At 41.5% G+C, this 14113-nt stretch overlaps 1 protein-coding gene across 4 annotated transcripts in view; it reads left to right on the top strand.

Annotated features, from left to right (window-relative positions):
* Positions 1 to 14113, top strand: part of hdac7a (histone deacetylase 7a) — a 57670-nt gene that overhangs the window by 24375 nt on the left and 19182 nt on the right. For 3 of the 4 annotated variants that reach the window (XM_023406593.2, XM_023406595.2, XM_023406596.2), the window contains 5 exons: positions 11760 to 11950; positions 12087 to 12177; positions 12854 to 12968; positions 13222 to 13322; positions 13902 to 14024. In XM_023406593.2, the coding sequence (XP_023262361.1) occupies positions 11760 to 11950; positions 12087 to 12177; positions 12854 to 12968; positions 13222 to 13322; positions 13902 to 14024 (621 nt within the window). Of the gene's footprint in view, positions 1 to 4096; positions 4146 to 11759; positions 11951 to 12086; positions 12178 to 12853; positions 12969 to 13221; positions 13323 to 13901; positions 14025 to 14113 lie in introns of those variants that run through there. The other variant, XM_087174081.1, reaches the window with a different exon arrangement.

A 14113-nucleotide genomic window follows, 5' to 3' on the forward strand; every position in this document is an offset into this window, starting at 1 on the left:
CATTGTAGTTTGAGTGACTAGTGGATGGATTGCTATGAAATGTGGTTACATTCATGGTCTCCACAGGACTTTGGTGAGCACTTGACATTTTCCTGTTGTGCCAATATCAAGTACCATTTTACTTGTTCAATAGCTTTCACCTGCACATAATCAGCCTCATCTGTTTTTTGTGTTTAGTGCACATTCTTTGTGAGTATGTTAGCATGCAAATGTTAGCATTTAGCTTAAAGCACTCTGAGGAACCATTATAACAGTGCTGATGTTGCATAGCAATGGTGATTATAATTATATTTGTTGAGTAAACCATTGATTATTCATCAGTTCATTTTCCTTTATAATTACATAAACAATTTATCAACACGGATTTGGCCGAGTCTTGTCTGAATGCAACAAGTTCACACCCGCTGTCAAAAAGTATCCTGGGTAATGGGGCTGAACTAAACGCAACAGAAATCATGCTGTGATTATTTTGGCAGATATTAGGATTGAGATAAAAGTTTTAATTTCAGTTGGAACAGTCATTTCTGCATTTCATTTTCACTGGGGGAAAAAGAAAAATGAAAATGATGATGTGATTTTTGTTGGCGCTTGTACCAAACAATTATGTTCCCTTACATGTGGAGAATATGATTTTACAGGCTGGAGCATCTCTGTAGCACCATGACGCTTCATTTATGATGCGTTGTGACACATTTTACCGTCATCAAAAAAGATCGCAGCTCTTTCGATGTAGATATTGCACTTCGTCATATTGCAGTTTCGATTAATGGTCCAGCGCTACGCCTCAATGTCAGAACACCGACATGAAGGCCTGCGGCCGACAATCTACGAGAGTCATGGATGATTTAGGTGCTGCTGGCGTCCTCACTTAACCTTCTGTACATGTGAACAGCAAAATGTTCTCACTTAAGAGGGTTGTCCTCATCATGCTATGATAACGCACACATACACACTCACACACACACGTACACACTCACACACTCACACACTCACACAGCAGAGGGTAGTTCTTAAAGTTGTCGACAGCCACACACACACTACCATTTACACTTGAACATTCAAGTGTGCACCAACAGAGCAACACCATAAATATAGAAATAGTTTGGTGACAGTTGTAGGCAGGCGGGTACACACACACACACACACACACACACACACACACACACACACACACACACACACACACACAAACCTCAGTCTGGCCAGCTGCTTTGGGAGGACGAGAGGTTTTGAATGGGAGTGACAGCTGTGGATTCCTCAGGATGAAGGATGGAGAGAGAGAGAGAGAGAGAGATAGAGAGAGAGATAGGAGGGAGCAAAAGAGGGAGACAAGTTGGAGAGAGAACGAGTGTGTGTGTGTGTGTGTGTGTGTCAACGAGAGCCAGGATGGCAGAGAAAGACACACACACAAGGAGGAATGAAAAGAGGTGGGACGTGTCAGAGAGGAAACACTAATGATTTATTGTCTTTTTTTTCCTTCAACCAGATTTAGAAACCGAAGTTCGATTCTCTTTGTGAAAGACAGATCAGAGTAAAGATAATTAAACAGAAAGAAAATGGGGCATCAGAGAAGAGTGTGATTTGAACCTGAAACCAGGACTGAGGTTCTCAAACCACAGCGATAGTTTTCCAGTTATTAGTAACTTTTTTTCTTTTTCTTTAAAAACAACAAACTTCTTAAATTATGCAAGAACAGAATTATTTAATATATCAATCAATATCTGATTGGAGAAAGAATCAGACTGCGCATTTTGTGGTATTTGACTTTTTTTTGACGTTCTAACACACACACACACACACACACACACACACAGACACACGCACGCGCAGTACAGCTAGTGCTGCATAAGTATTGTGGTCCAAAGAGAGAGAGAGAGAGACGGAGTAAAGAGCATGTGATCCTAACTGTCAGTATCAGACTATTCATAGAGATCCTGTGTTGCACAAGGCGGATTTAGCAACTATGTAGATTTTTTTTTTTTTTTCTTAGTGAATACTCTCTCACCTCCTGCACCTTTTACTTCATGTCACAAATGATCTCTTCTATACTGACACTTTTATTTTGCTCCACACTAAACACTGATTTTATCAACAACAGTAAATAACACATATCAATAGCTTTTAAAATAGCTGCTCTAAACTATAGATATCTGGGAGGTCTTTGCTTGGAAAATACTTAGGTTCACAGGAAGTGATGAGTTTTCCAGTTCCAGATGATCAGATCATGTTTCTAATAAATAAAGGAAGAAGTTGGTATCACCATGAGCTGTCAACAGTCACCATGGTTCAACAGACAAAGATATTATTCAGCATCACAGACAGAAACTCAAATGTCATCAAACTGAAAATGGAGGGAGACGTACGTCGCATCGATACAACCAGGTGGACAGACAGGTAATGTCTGCAGAAACACCACACCACTGCACTTCCCCAAAACTAAAGTAAACCGATCTTAGCATATTGTGTATCCACAGCGCTGCTCTATGTTTGGGAGAAACTTTGGAAACATTATCATGTAATTGAAACTTTAATTCAGGAATATTTTCATATTTTGGGGAGGAAAAAAAAGAGTTGGATGAGAAGATCGATACCGCTCGAGTTTCAGTGGTGGCAGGTGACAAAAAAACTGAATCATTTTAATTCAGAATTTCAATCATGGAATTTTTCCAGAGAAGAGAGAAAAAGTATTTTATAAATGATACCGAGGTTTGTTTATGTTTTATTTAAGCGAATTACTTAATTAATCCAACAGATGTTTTGATCTCCCTCTTGCCTCTGGACCAGCCTCCTCCGGCTTACAGCTACAGCCAGGGGACGGTTAGCTTAGCTTAGCATAAAGACTGAAAGCAGAGGGAAACATCTAGCCAGGTTCTGAATGTTAAAGTCGTGGTTTTATGTGGCCAGTGTTACGTGATGGACTGTTCAAGACTTTTTCACAAAATGTCAAAATATTTGTTTTCATAGTGTGAAGAGCACGTTGTTTTACTTACAGTCAAAAAGTTCCTCCAGATCTGTCGAAGTTTTTCTTCAAATCCATTTATTCCCACCAACAATTGAAATAGATAAAACACAATTTAACTGGATTGTCAATAGTTTACAGAGTAGTTTTCCATGTTCCTGAAATGGGTGTGTGTTTGTGTGTGTGTATGTGTATGTGTGTGTATGTGTGAGTGAGTGTGTGTGTGTTCAGCACATTAGTGTGTTGCCTTCAGGGCCATTGTTAGTCATTAATCTAACTTGTTAATGGATATGAAAGCACTCAGCTTTTCACTAAAGCTGTACAGTGAGAGGAACGGGAACAGTGATTTGTGTTTGTGTGTGTTTGTGTGTGTATGTGTGTGCGTGAGAAAGAGAGCAGAGAAGCCGTTGTTGTTTCTTTTTCCTCAGTCTCTTACCACTGTGTTCCAGTGGGGAACTTTAGTGCCATAGGGCTCAAGGGCACTGCGGCAGTGGCATCACAACAACAGCAGGGGGAGGAGAGGGGAGGAAGTGGGAGTCTAAACTGAGGTCTTAAACAGGAAGCCACCCGGGTCTCTCATTGTTGTGTTTTTATAGACTCAACTTCCTGCAGGCCTGACCGCCCCCATTACCATGGTTACGGGCCCTGTTGTTTATGGGATGGACTGTAAAGATCCCACAGCGGCAAGAGCTGATGGTCATCTCTGGCCAAAGTGTGATACTTAAAAAAAAAAAACGTTATTATCACTTCATTAACGTCTCATAATTACCTTTCTTAGCCTGCACATTTATATTTTCAGGATGATTTCCACCACACTGTCTCTCACTCTGTCTGATATTTAATTCCTTGGAATCTCAAGGAAGTTAAAAAGCTCTTTTCTGTCTGGAGCCTACAAAGTTTCCTTTTTTTTTTAAAAATTTTGTCCCAAGCTAGGTGCTAATATCATGTGAATGAGATGATGAAATCAACAGTTTGGTGTCTGACACTGTGAACACACAGAGGCAGAGATAGCAAGAGGGAGGGAAGAGAAGAAAGAGAAGGAGTTAAAGAAAAGAGGATGTGGCCGACAGTAAAAGATGACTGGAGGGGAGTGGAGTTCTCTGTCTAATTATAGATCCTGCTGTTAGCTGGCTGATGCAGAAGTGCTACTGGGGTTTTCACATAGGCGGATATTTACAAGACATGGGTATGTGCCTTTGACTTTATTTTTTGTGTGTCTGCGTGTACGTGAGCGGCTTGTTGTTTTCCGTGGACGTTTGGATCTTTGTTAATCCTGTTGTATCAAACTCCTCGGGTCTTGCTGCGCTCTGGAAGCACGCTGTGCTCTGTGTTTGCGAGCGTGACAAACCGTGATGATGGAGCCTCATCTGCCCAGTGGGGAGTTCAGAGACAGAGAGAGAAAGAGAGAGAGAGAGAGAGAGAGAGAGAGAGGGAGAGAGAGAGGCAGTGAGACACAGAAACACACAGATTTTGTTTCTTGTTAATTTACTCTCCTCTTTCTGTCTCACTTGTTCAATGATACTCCTCCTGTGCTGCTGTTACTACACTTGTGTCAACAACAGCAACACAATGCAAGGCATATACTTTGCATGTATGTGTGTGTGCGTGTGTGTGCATGTGCGTGTGTGTGAGCCTGCTGACCTAACAGACGGCGATCCTGGATGTTTATGGAAACTCAGTGAGGACTTAGGAAACTGGACCCATGCTGCATTATACATCAACCTTCCTCTGTTACTGTCATACACACACACACACACACACACACACACACATGCACACACATAAATAAATACAGATGTACAACTCCATGGTAACATCTCACACACTCTTACCCTTTCTCTCACACACATTGTTCGTCGTGATTACCAGGCCGACAACGACTTGAAATGCACCTTTTAATGTGAATGAGAACGGGAAGCCATTGAATGGTCCATTCGTTATCGTCCAGTAAGTGTGTGTGTGTGTGTGTGTGTGTGTGTGTGTGTGTGTGTGTGTGTGTGTGTGTGTGTCTGTGTGTCTGTGTGTGTGTTTGTTTAGATCCTGCAGGTTTGTTCCTTTGGGGCACCAGCTGTACTGTATATCTAAATTGTTAATATGCTGTTAAGTGGTGTTGTATCACCACAACAACACGGACCAATCATAGTTTTAACATCGACTCAGACAAACAAATGTCCCAGAGAGGACGAGTTTGTAAAAAGAAAAAAAGGTAGAAAATGAAAGTGCAGATATATGGATATCCAGGTATATGGAGTAAAATCCAGAGATACCACTGTGTTAATCCTGTTCCTGGTGAACTGTCCACATGATATTATTCTGTTCTTTCTCATCAAATCTCTGTATATCTCCTGTGGGTCATATAGAGGAAGGTTTAAAATGCACTTTCAGCATAAAGGTCAGATTTTGGTTTGTTAAATAAGGAAGTGAGGAATAGTAAGATTTCAACAGTATCCAACTGTATGATTTAGTTCTCTCAGTTTGGCAGTCTAGTGGATCTGAACCTCTGTTCCTTTATTGCAGTAATAAGTGCTGGAATGATTTGATTCATTAACTACCTGAATAAAGACAATTTGAGTTTTGAGGTTTACCAGATAAATACTTTCTAAAACACTTTATAGTACGAATCCTATCAAGAGCTGACCATTCCATATTCAGCCCTGGACCCCCGGCTGCTTCGTTTGTTTGTTTATTTATCCATTTAGCAATTTATCAGGCATCTCCGCTCGCTGAGAGACTTGAACCTGTGGCTTTGACCCTGTGTCTGTTTGCTGTAGATGAAATGGCAACAGTTTTGTTTGGCAAAGTACTGGAAAGACATGCTGTAAACTTGGATCAGTAACTCTTTTGGAACTTAATACTCATGCACGCGCACAGAAATACACACACACGCAAACACACATACATACAACCAGTGATTTGTTAAGCGTTCCAAGCATGTACGATTGTGAATGAACTGAAACTACTATGAAATATATCACACGTGGATGTTTTTATTGCACAGTCGGAAGAAAGAGATAAGAAAGAACCTTTTTTCTATTGACAGCTTCGCAGATAACCACAGGCAACGACATCTATTAACTGCAAGTGGCTGCTGCCTCTAAAAGGTGTAGTGTGATTTCAACACGCTCATGCATACAGTACAGTCAAAACAGAAGAAGTCTGTGCAGCTATATTTGGACGTGTAACAAGACACAAAGTGGTGGCGTCTGTTCGGTTGTTGACTTTGTGCAGCCTGAGTATCTATCACTAGTGGCACTGTGCTGGCTGTCGGCTCTCCCTCAGCGTGCAGAGAGTGACTACACTGATCTGCAGGTTGTTGAAGACTGCTGACCAACTCGTCTTTCTTGTCTTTTGAATTTACTTCTCCTTGCTTTTAGCCAACTGTGTCTTATTTATTTATTTATTTTTCTTCTTTGTTTCCTTTTTCATCTTTCTGTTTTTCAGTTTTTCATTGTCCCTGTTCTCTACATCTTTCCCTCTGTCAACACATGTCCACTGCATGAGAGGGTATGGAGGGACTGAGGGATAAAGGGAAATAGAAAGAGAGAGAGAGAGAGAGAGAGAGAGAGAGAGAGAGAGAGAGAGATCTTTTGATATCCTTGTCTTACCTGTAGAACCAGTCCTGACTGAGCAGGGCACATGTTCAAAATAAAAGAATAGAAAAGGGAGGAATGAGTGTGAAAGGATTACCCAAATGTCAGTTCCTGGGATGGACTCTCTCTCTCTCTCTCTTCCTCTCTCTCTCTCTCTCTCTCTCTCTCTCTCTCTCTTCCTCTCTCTCTCTCTCTCAGTCACACACATGTACATGCACAAACTTACTTCATTTAGTACAGAGAGCTGTGCCTCGTTGACCTAATCTAGCAGATACATCAGCACATTCCCAACGGCCTCTCTAACCGGACAGGCCGTATCGTACTGTGTCGTTGGTGATTTCCATAATGGCACACTGACACACCCACGCAGAGTCACGCACACACACGCACACACACACACACACACCTTTGGTTACTGCTGGTTTGATGGCACACACACTTTTAGCAGCTACTCAGTCAGAAAGGCAGCAGAGGAAGAGCAGCTCTCGTCCTGTCCCTCTTGTTAAACTGTGGCCTCACTGTTTTAGTGAAGAAGACGTAGTAGAGGATGATGTCGTTCATCACTGTGAAACTGAACTCTTCGTCACGTTGGCGTTTGCATTATGTTTCACGCCCTGTACGTGCCTGCATCCTTTCACGTTAATCCCTTGCTCATGGTTCATAATTTGGCTGACTCATCAAACAGTGAGAACTCTGGAAAATTTGCCAGTCACAAATAATATAAAAATTGTGTTTGATACAATGCAGATTTGACTGCTTCAAAAACTTTTATTGTGAGATTTAGTGTGAGTCTAAAGTAAATATCTCTCTGCTTAACACCAGTGATGACTGATAATATTAAGTGGTGGTGCTTTTTAAAACAAAGACTGCATTTCCCACAATTCCTGCAGTGTCTCGACCCGCTTCTGCCAAAAAATCTATTTGCAGTTTTAAAGTCGATGAAAATCCAAAAATAACACTTGTTGAGGAAAGGGTGAGTGATCGATGTCAGTTTGAAGGACAGTGAGGATCAGCTGAGTCTGTATTCCAGTTATTTGACTTTCCTGCAGGCTTTATCAAGACAAACATATTATCTCATGCTGTCACATGGACCTGCTGCTTATGTAAAATGTACAGTACATGAACACGTGTGCGCCTGCTTTATGTTTTATTCTAGTACATGGTTTCCCAGCTCTATTCACACTGAAAAAAAACTGTCCCACTTAAATTAAATCAACACAGAATCACAACCACAGGATCAAGATGTGTTATTCTTCTCTGAGTACTACACACAGACGTAATGAGCTGTAACATAATACCGCTTTTTAAGAGAACTAAAAACATTAGAGTCTCATGTTACTTGGAGAGACCCAGGAGAGAGGGACTGCGGAGAGATTACAGTAAATGTGGTTTCAGAGGTCCAGAGACTTAAACACTGCACGGTTTTGTCGACTTAACGTCACACTGGCAGCAGAGGAACGGCGTTATTATCAGGTATTTTACAAGTGTTGTATCCACTCAGCCGTGGTCAACGTGATTATTCCTCCACTGAAGCAGCTGGTTTCATGCACCGCTGAGGTGTCGCGGCGCACCTTTTTAAAGATGCCAGGTTTGAAAAAACAGTGAACTGATGGAGCAAAATCAAACATGTGATGTAGACCAGTGCACATCATTCAGTCTTTATTTAAGGACGCAGCTCCTGCTGGTGGTGGTGGTGGTGGTGGGGCCTCTCTAAAATAATATCAAAACAAAAGACTGCAACAAAATATACGAATGTGAATTGGTACATAAGTTCTGCTTAGACATAGTTAACTGTATGAATAACATACTAGAGAAAGATCTCAGTGTGAATACAGCATTATGCATATTGGGTGTTTTGCCAATGGAAGTTAAACAGGCCATAATAATGGGTAAGCAATAATAAGTGTTACGACACTGAGAATCTTTTATTGCCTTTTTTTAGTTTACAAACATATATTAAAGACATATAGTAGTTAGTAAGTCAAAGTTTTAATCACAGAAAAATAATGTAAACAAAAGACAACAGTCTACAATGTCCTTGATTATGTATTTTTAAAAAGAGAGGGAGTATGGAAGCTTCCCATCATGCATTGTCTTTTGTGGTGTAGAGTCAATGACTGACCCCGTCACATCTGTTAGCGAGCGTTACATACTGAGTAACGCACTCCACACAGATGCGAGCGGTGAGCTAAACAGGGAAATGTCTTTAGTGGAGTGTTCACTGGGTGTACAGACTGTGAAAAGTCAATAAAAGCCACTCAACAGTGAGAATCGACCAATTCACAGAACGATCATATCAAGCCGAACGTTTAGCGTCACTCTCTCTTTTTTTTATCTGCGCTGTTATTCTCCATCCCTTCACCTTTTCTCTTTCCCAGTTCTTTCATTTGCATCTTTTCATTTCACTTCACCAACTACTGGAAACTGGAGGTGACATCACTGGGAGACTCTACAAGTGTGTGTGTGTGTGTGTGTGTGTGTGTGTGTGTGTGTGTGTGTGTGGTTTTCTCTGTAGAAACAAAAGGCCCTGTGTAGGTAAATGTTGGAGCAGTGTGTGTTTTGCTATTTATAACCCATGGGAGGCAGGGAAAGAGAGAGACACTGGTGTTCCCGACTTTGTGTGTGTGTGTGTGTGTGTGTGTGTACTGTAGCAGCCTTTGTTTCCTTGTATAAGCATGTTCTCCTCTCCTTTTCCTCAGAATAATAGCCTTGTTATTCTTTGCTGTCATTACCGAGAATATGTGTGCATAGCTGTGTGTGTGTGTGTGTCTGTGTGTCTCTGTGTGTGTGTGTGTCTCTGTGTCCGTGTGTGTGTGTGTGTGTTTACTGAGGGATTTCTGTAATTCCAGCCATGGTCGGCATTCAGTCAGTCTCTCTGCATTCATACCTCCTAATATGGAGGAGGAGTTCTGACACTACACACTCACACAGACACACACACACACACACAGACACACACACTGCTGTGTCACATTAACCCAAACAGAGTGATGCTAATAAGACCACTGTGTGTGTGTGTGTGTGTGTGTGTGTGTGTGTGTGTGTGTGTGTGTGTGTGTGTGTGTGTGTGTGTGTACACATCCACTTGTACAAACAACATGATCATTCTATTCTATTCTATTCTATTGCCGTTCACCCATTTCGAGTGGCATGTTGGCATCAGGCCAAACCTCTATATGAGTGACATTTACTTCACACACTGCAGCACAACAGCACGGAGATGATGTCACACCAAGTTATTTCAAGGCTTGCTCTCTCTCTCTCTCTCTCTCTCTCTCTCTCTCTCTGTCTCTCTGTCTCTCTCTGTCTCTCTCTCATTCTCTCTGTGTGTTTAAAGATTTGGTTCGAGGATCAAGACAGGTTTGTGCAATAGGTGTTTGCTCAAGCCTGTCTTGTGTGTGATTCAGAACTGAGTGTGCGGCATGTGAATAAGTGTAGATATCTTCAGTATGTGTGAAGGTCTATGAAGCTTTGCATGTGTGTGTGTGTGGGTTTATTTAAATGTATGAATAATTGTATATGTATGTATATATATATATATATATACACACATATATCTCTGCAGGTGAATGTTTGTCGCTTGCTACATTATTATCCACATGTGTGTTTATTTTGTGAATGTCTTTATGTGTTTACAGCTGTGTTTTCTGTGTGAGTCAGTGTGCATTTTTGTGTGAATATGCAAGTGCATCTGTGTGTGTGTGTGTGTGTGTGTATGTGTGTGTGTGTGTGTGTGTGTGTGTGTGTGTGTGTGTGTGTGTGTGTGTCTGTCTGTCTCATAGACAGAAACCACCCCCAGCCTTTTCCCAAGCTGTTCCCTTCCTGGATCCTGTTTTTAGTGCCGGATGAGGCAATCTTTCCCATTGACTCAGCCATGCAATGCAAATAGCCCCAAAAGCATGCAAAGAGCATGGAAATGCAAGATACAGACACACACAGACAGAGTGAGATGCATAACACACAAAGAAAACACAAAAACAACAAGAACTTATTTTGTCACTTAGTGTGTGTGTGTTGCATCTGTTTAGATATTAGCCACAAGAGAGCTACACTAACTTTTGTTTAGCCTTTCATTGCTGCTGGTTGTTTTCATCGTCAGTTCTGAATCATTTCCGCTGAAGCAGTTTGGGGTGCAGTATCATGGGGCACCTGTTGCCTGTTGGGTGGTCGCTGCGGAGCCTTACTCCTCCTCTTTACACTACCGAACGTCACACATACACACACACGTCTCACTCGTACGATAGACCTCTTATTAAACTGCAGTAGGCAACTGTAATAGTTACATCTGGTGTCGTCCGGTGCAGCGACGGCTTGATATGGATGTAACACACGCACATACATTTTGTACCATATAAAAGAATATATATAGGAAATGAAATGTAACAGAAATTATTCATTACTTTTTTAACATAATGAATTTCCGCCTTCTTTTTTTTAGCATAGCCATGGAAATTTTATGATACACAGTTAATTGATTTTAGACAGTATCACTTAAATAAGTCAGGAAACATTATCTCATCTCATTCAGTCTGAATTTGGTTGTCTGTGCATGTTCTGAACCAAATTAGTATTTGCTCTTGTACTGGTTAGTAAACGTTCAACATTTAATAATTTCATCATGCTAACAACAAAAAAAAAAAAAACTGTTTTCTTAAAATGTGACACGCTCATATTTTACTGCTCAGAACAGTTGTAGATCATTTATCTCATTATGTAGATGGCTGAAACCTCACTATCATGCTTTAGCTTTGAAAATATAAATTGAAATAAAATAAAATAATGAAAAAAAAAACAACTAGTTAGCAGTGTTAGCAGTCATTTAGCATTCTGGGTTACAGTGCTGGTGGTTAGCTAAAGTAAACTAAAGCCAAGTGTTTGTTCACGTTAAGTGATTCTGAAACTACAATTGAGGGTCATTGTGACGAGAGTGATAAACTGTGATCGACTGTGTCACAGTATCTTCAGTTGGAACACACTCAGACGCTCAGACTTTCTCTGACACTGAACATTTCTGAATGAATTTTACAGCTGCAAAGTGTCTGTTATATGAGACCACGAGCACTGGTTCATTTAGCCTCCGTTCACATGGGCTCATTGTTTTTCAGGTGGGGTTTCCCACAGAGTTTTGTGTAAACCAGCTGTTCTTAGTGGGGATGAAGCAAACTGACGCCTCTACCCTCTCCCTCCCCTCGCCCCTTTCTTTTTCCCAGACTCCTCGGTGGCAGTGCCGGTGTCGTGTGCGGCCTTGTTTCCCATGGACCTCAGGGTGGGAGAGCGGGGGCTGCGCCCTGGTTCGGACACGGCGCTCCTCACCCCGCTGCACCCGCCTTTACTCCTCACCCAGTTCTCCTCTCAGCCCTGCACCTCCTACTCCCAACAGCAACTGCACCAACAGATCAGGGTAAAGGAAAGAGAGATAGATGCTCAGATTAAATACAATATCAACAGTTTGACTAAAGACTTGCTCATTGAAAAAAATGTTCTCACATGACCATTTGCTTTGTATATGTTGCTGAAATCTGTTTGTGGGGTTTTAGTTTAATGTGGAGCAGAGGAGGCGAGAGCAGGAGCACCATGAGAAACAGCAGGAGCTGCAGCAGCTAAAACACAAAGACAAGAGTCAACAAAGTGAGTCGGTACACACACACACACACACACACACACACACACACACACACACACACACACACACACACACACACACACATTCACATCCACATCAGACTTCACTAACATGTTGCTACCAGTCTCAGTTTACATTTGAAATTGTCATATTTTTAACCGCACTGCACTGAGCTGTTTCCTCATCTTTAATAATAATTATGGACCAGAGTGCTAATAATGGCCAGAGAGGAAAGTCCCTGTGAGAGATCTCATTCATCTTTATTGAACAGTGTTAGTCGCCTTTTCAAAGCTGTTTGCTTTGAAATGGGAGCTAAATATAACCCGACAAGTGGAGCTACAACAGTGGAGCTTGATATAACTTTGGGTCTGAGCACACAAAGTCACTGGGTCAATATTGACTCGATCACTCCTCACACCTTCTGTCGCCTCTGTGCGCGCACACACACACACACACACACACACAGAAATAGGAGCGAACTGTCTCTCAGACGAACCAGTGACCTTTACCCTGCTCCTCACAGTATTGCTGAGTTGTCTTTGTCATATGTTTTATCATTGTTCACGTCTTGCACTAATATGCAGCAAGGGTTTTCCTTTTAGCTTGTTCCTCCTTTGATGATGAAGCACTTGGTGATTCCTTCTTTGTTTTTAATTGGCTGTCTGTGTGATTGATTGACAGGTGCAGTGGCCAGTTCCCTGGTGAAACAGAAACTCCAGGAGGTGATTCTTAATAAACGGAAACAGGCAGCGCAAGAAAGAACAAACTCCAACACTCTGACTCCTGTAGCGTACAGGTGACACAATACACACACACACACACGCACGCACACACACGCACACACACACACACACACACACACACACACACACACACACTAAATATGTATCATGAACACATTAGTTACTCTAAATGTCAAAATCTACTTCACATCTGTAATTCTTTAAATAACATTTCAAATCTTTGTCAGCTGTAAAATCTGAATTTAGAATAAACTTCCACCACATGTTGTTTCATGTTTGTGTGTTTGTGTTTCCGTGTTTCTGCAGAAAGCTTGGCCCAGACCCAAGTGTGTCCTCCCAGCCTCTGGTCTCATCTCCGCCACAGCCTTCCCCTGAGGGCTCAGAGGGCACGCCGCTACGCAGAGCAGGTAAAACATCTGACGTCCAGAGGCAGGGACTGAAGGATACTCCAAATGTTGGGAAAATATGAATTCAAGATTAAGTGATACATAGAATTATACTGTGAAACATCTGGAGACAGTCGTGTTGATTTCTGTTTTTCTTTTTTATTCAAAGACAAATCTCAATCTTTTTATCACCAACTTTTTATTGTTTGTTATGTTGATTTAAAAAACTAATGACACTTTCATATTAGCTACCTGGAACCACATCTGTAAACCTTTTATATGGTTTTTGTTGGTATACACACGCATCTTCATCCATCTCTGTCACAGGTGTAAACAATAAAATTAAGGATGGATTCCATTTAGTTGTATTGTTTTGTGCCTGCTGGCTCACTAGGTCACTTGAATACAACGGAGCCATTGTTGATGTTATTAATAACACCTGTGGTTTTTCTGCTGTTACCAGTAAATTTGGAGGATTTCAGTAACTGGAAATCAGTTGAATCATTGTTGTGATGTTTCACTCAGCGGCAGTAGGATGAAGTAGACCATTTGGACATCATTACATTGAGTAACGTTCCCACTGTTGCTTGAATTTGTCAGCGTCTGAGCCCAATCTGAAGGTGAAGCACAAGCTGAAGAAACACCTTAACACCCGCAAGAGCCCGCTCACCCGCAAAGAGAGTGCCCCGCCCACTGTCAAACACAGAGTACCTGACACACTGGGTAAGTTCACACACAAATACACAAAGAGTGGTAATGCACTTCTGTTCTTTGATATGTGATGATCTAATTAGGTCAAATAATATATATAT

Source organism: Seriola lalandi, unplaced genomic scaffold (genome assembly GCF_002814215.2).
Source record: "Seriola lalandi dorsalis isolate HSWRI2012SDOR001 ecotype SW California unplaced genomic scaffold, Sedor1 jcf7180002054312, whole genome shotgun sequence".
Lineage (NCBI taxonomy): Eukaryota > Metazoa > Chordata > Actinopteri > Carangiformes > Carangidae > Seriola > Seriola lalandi.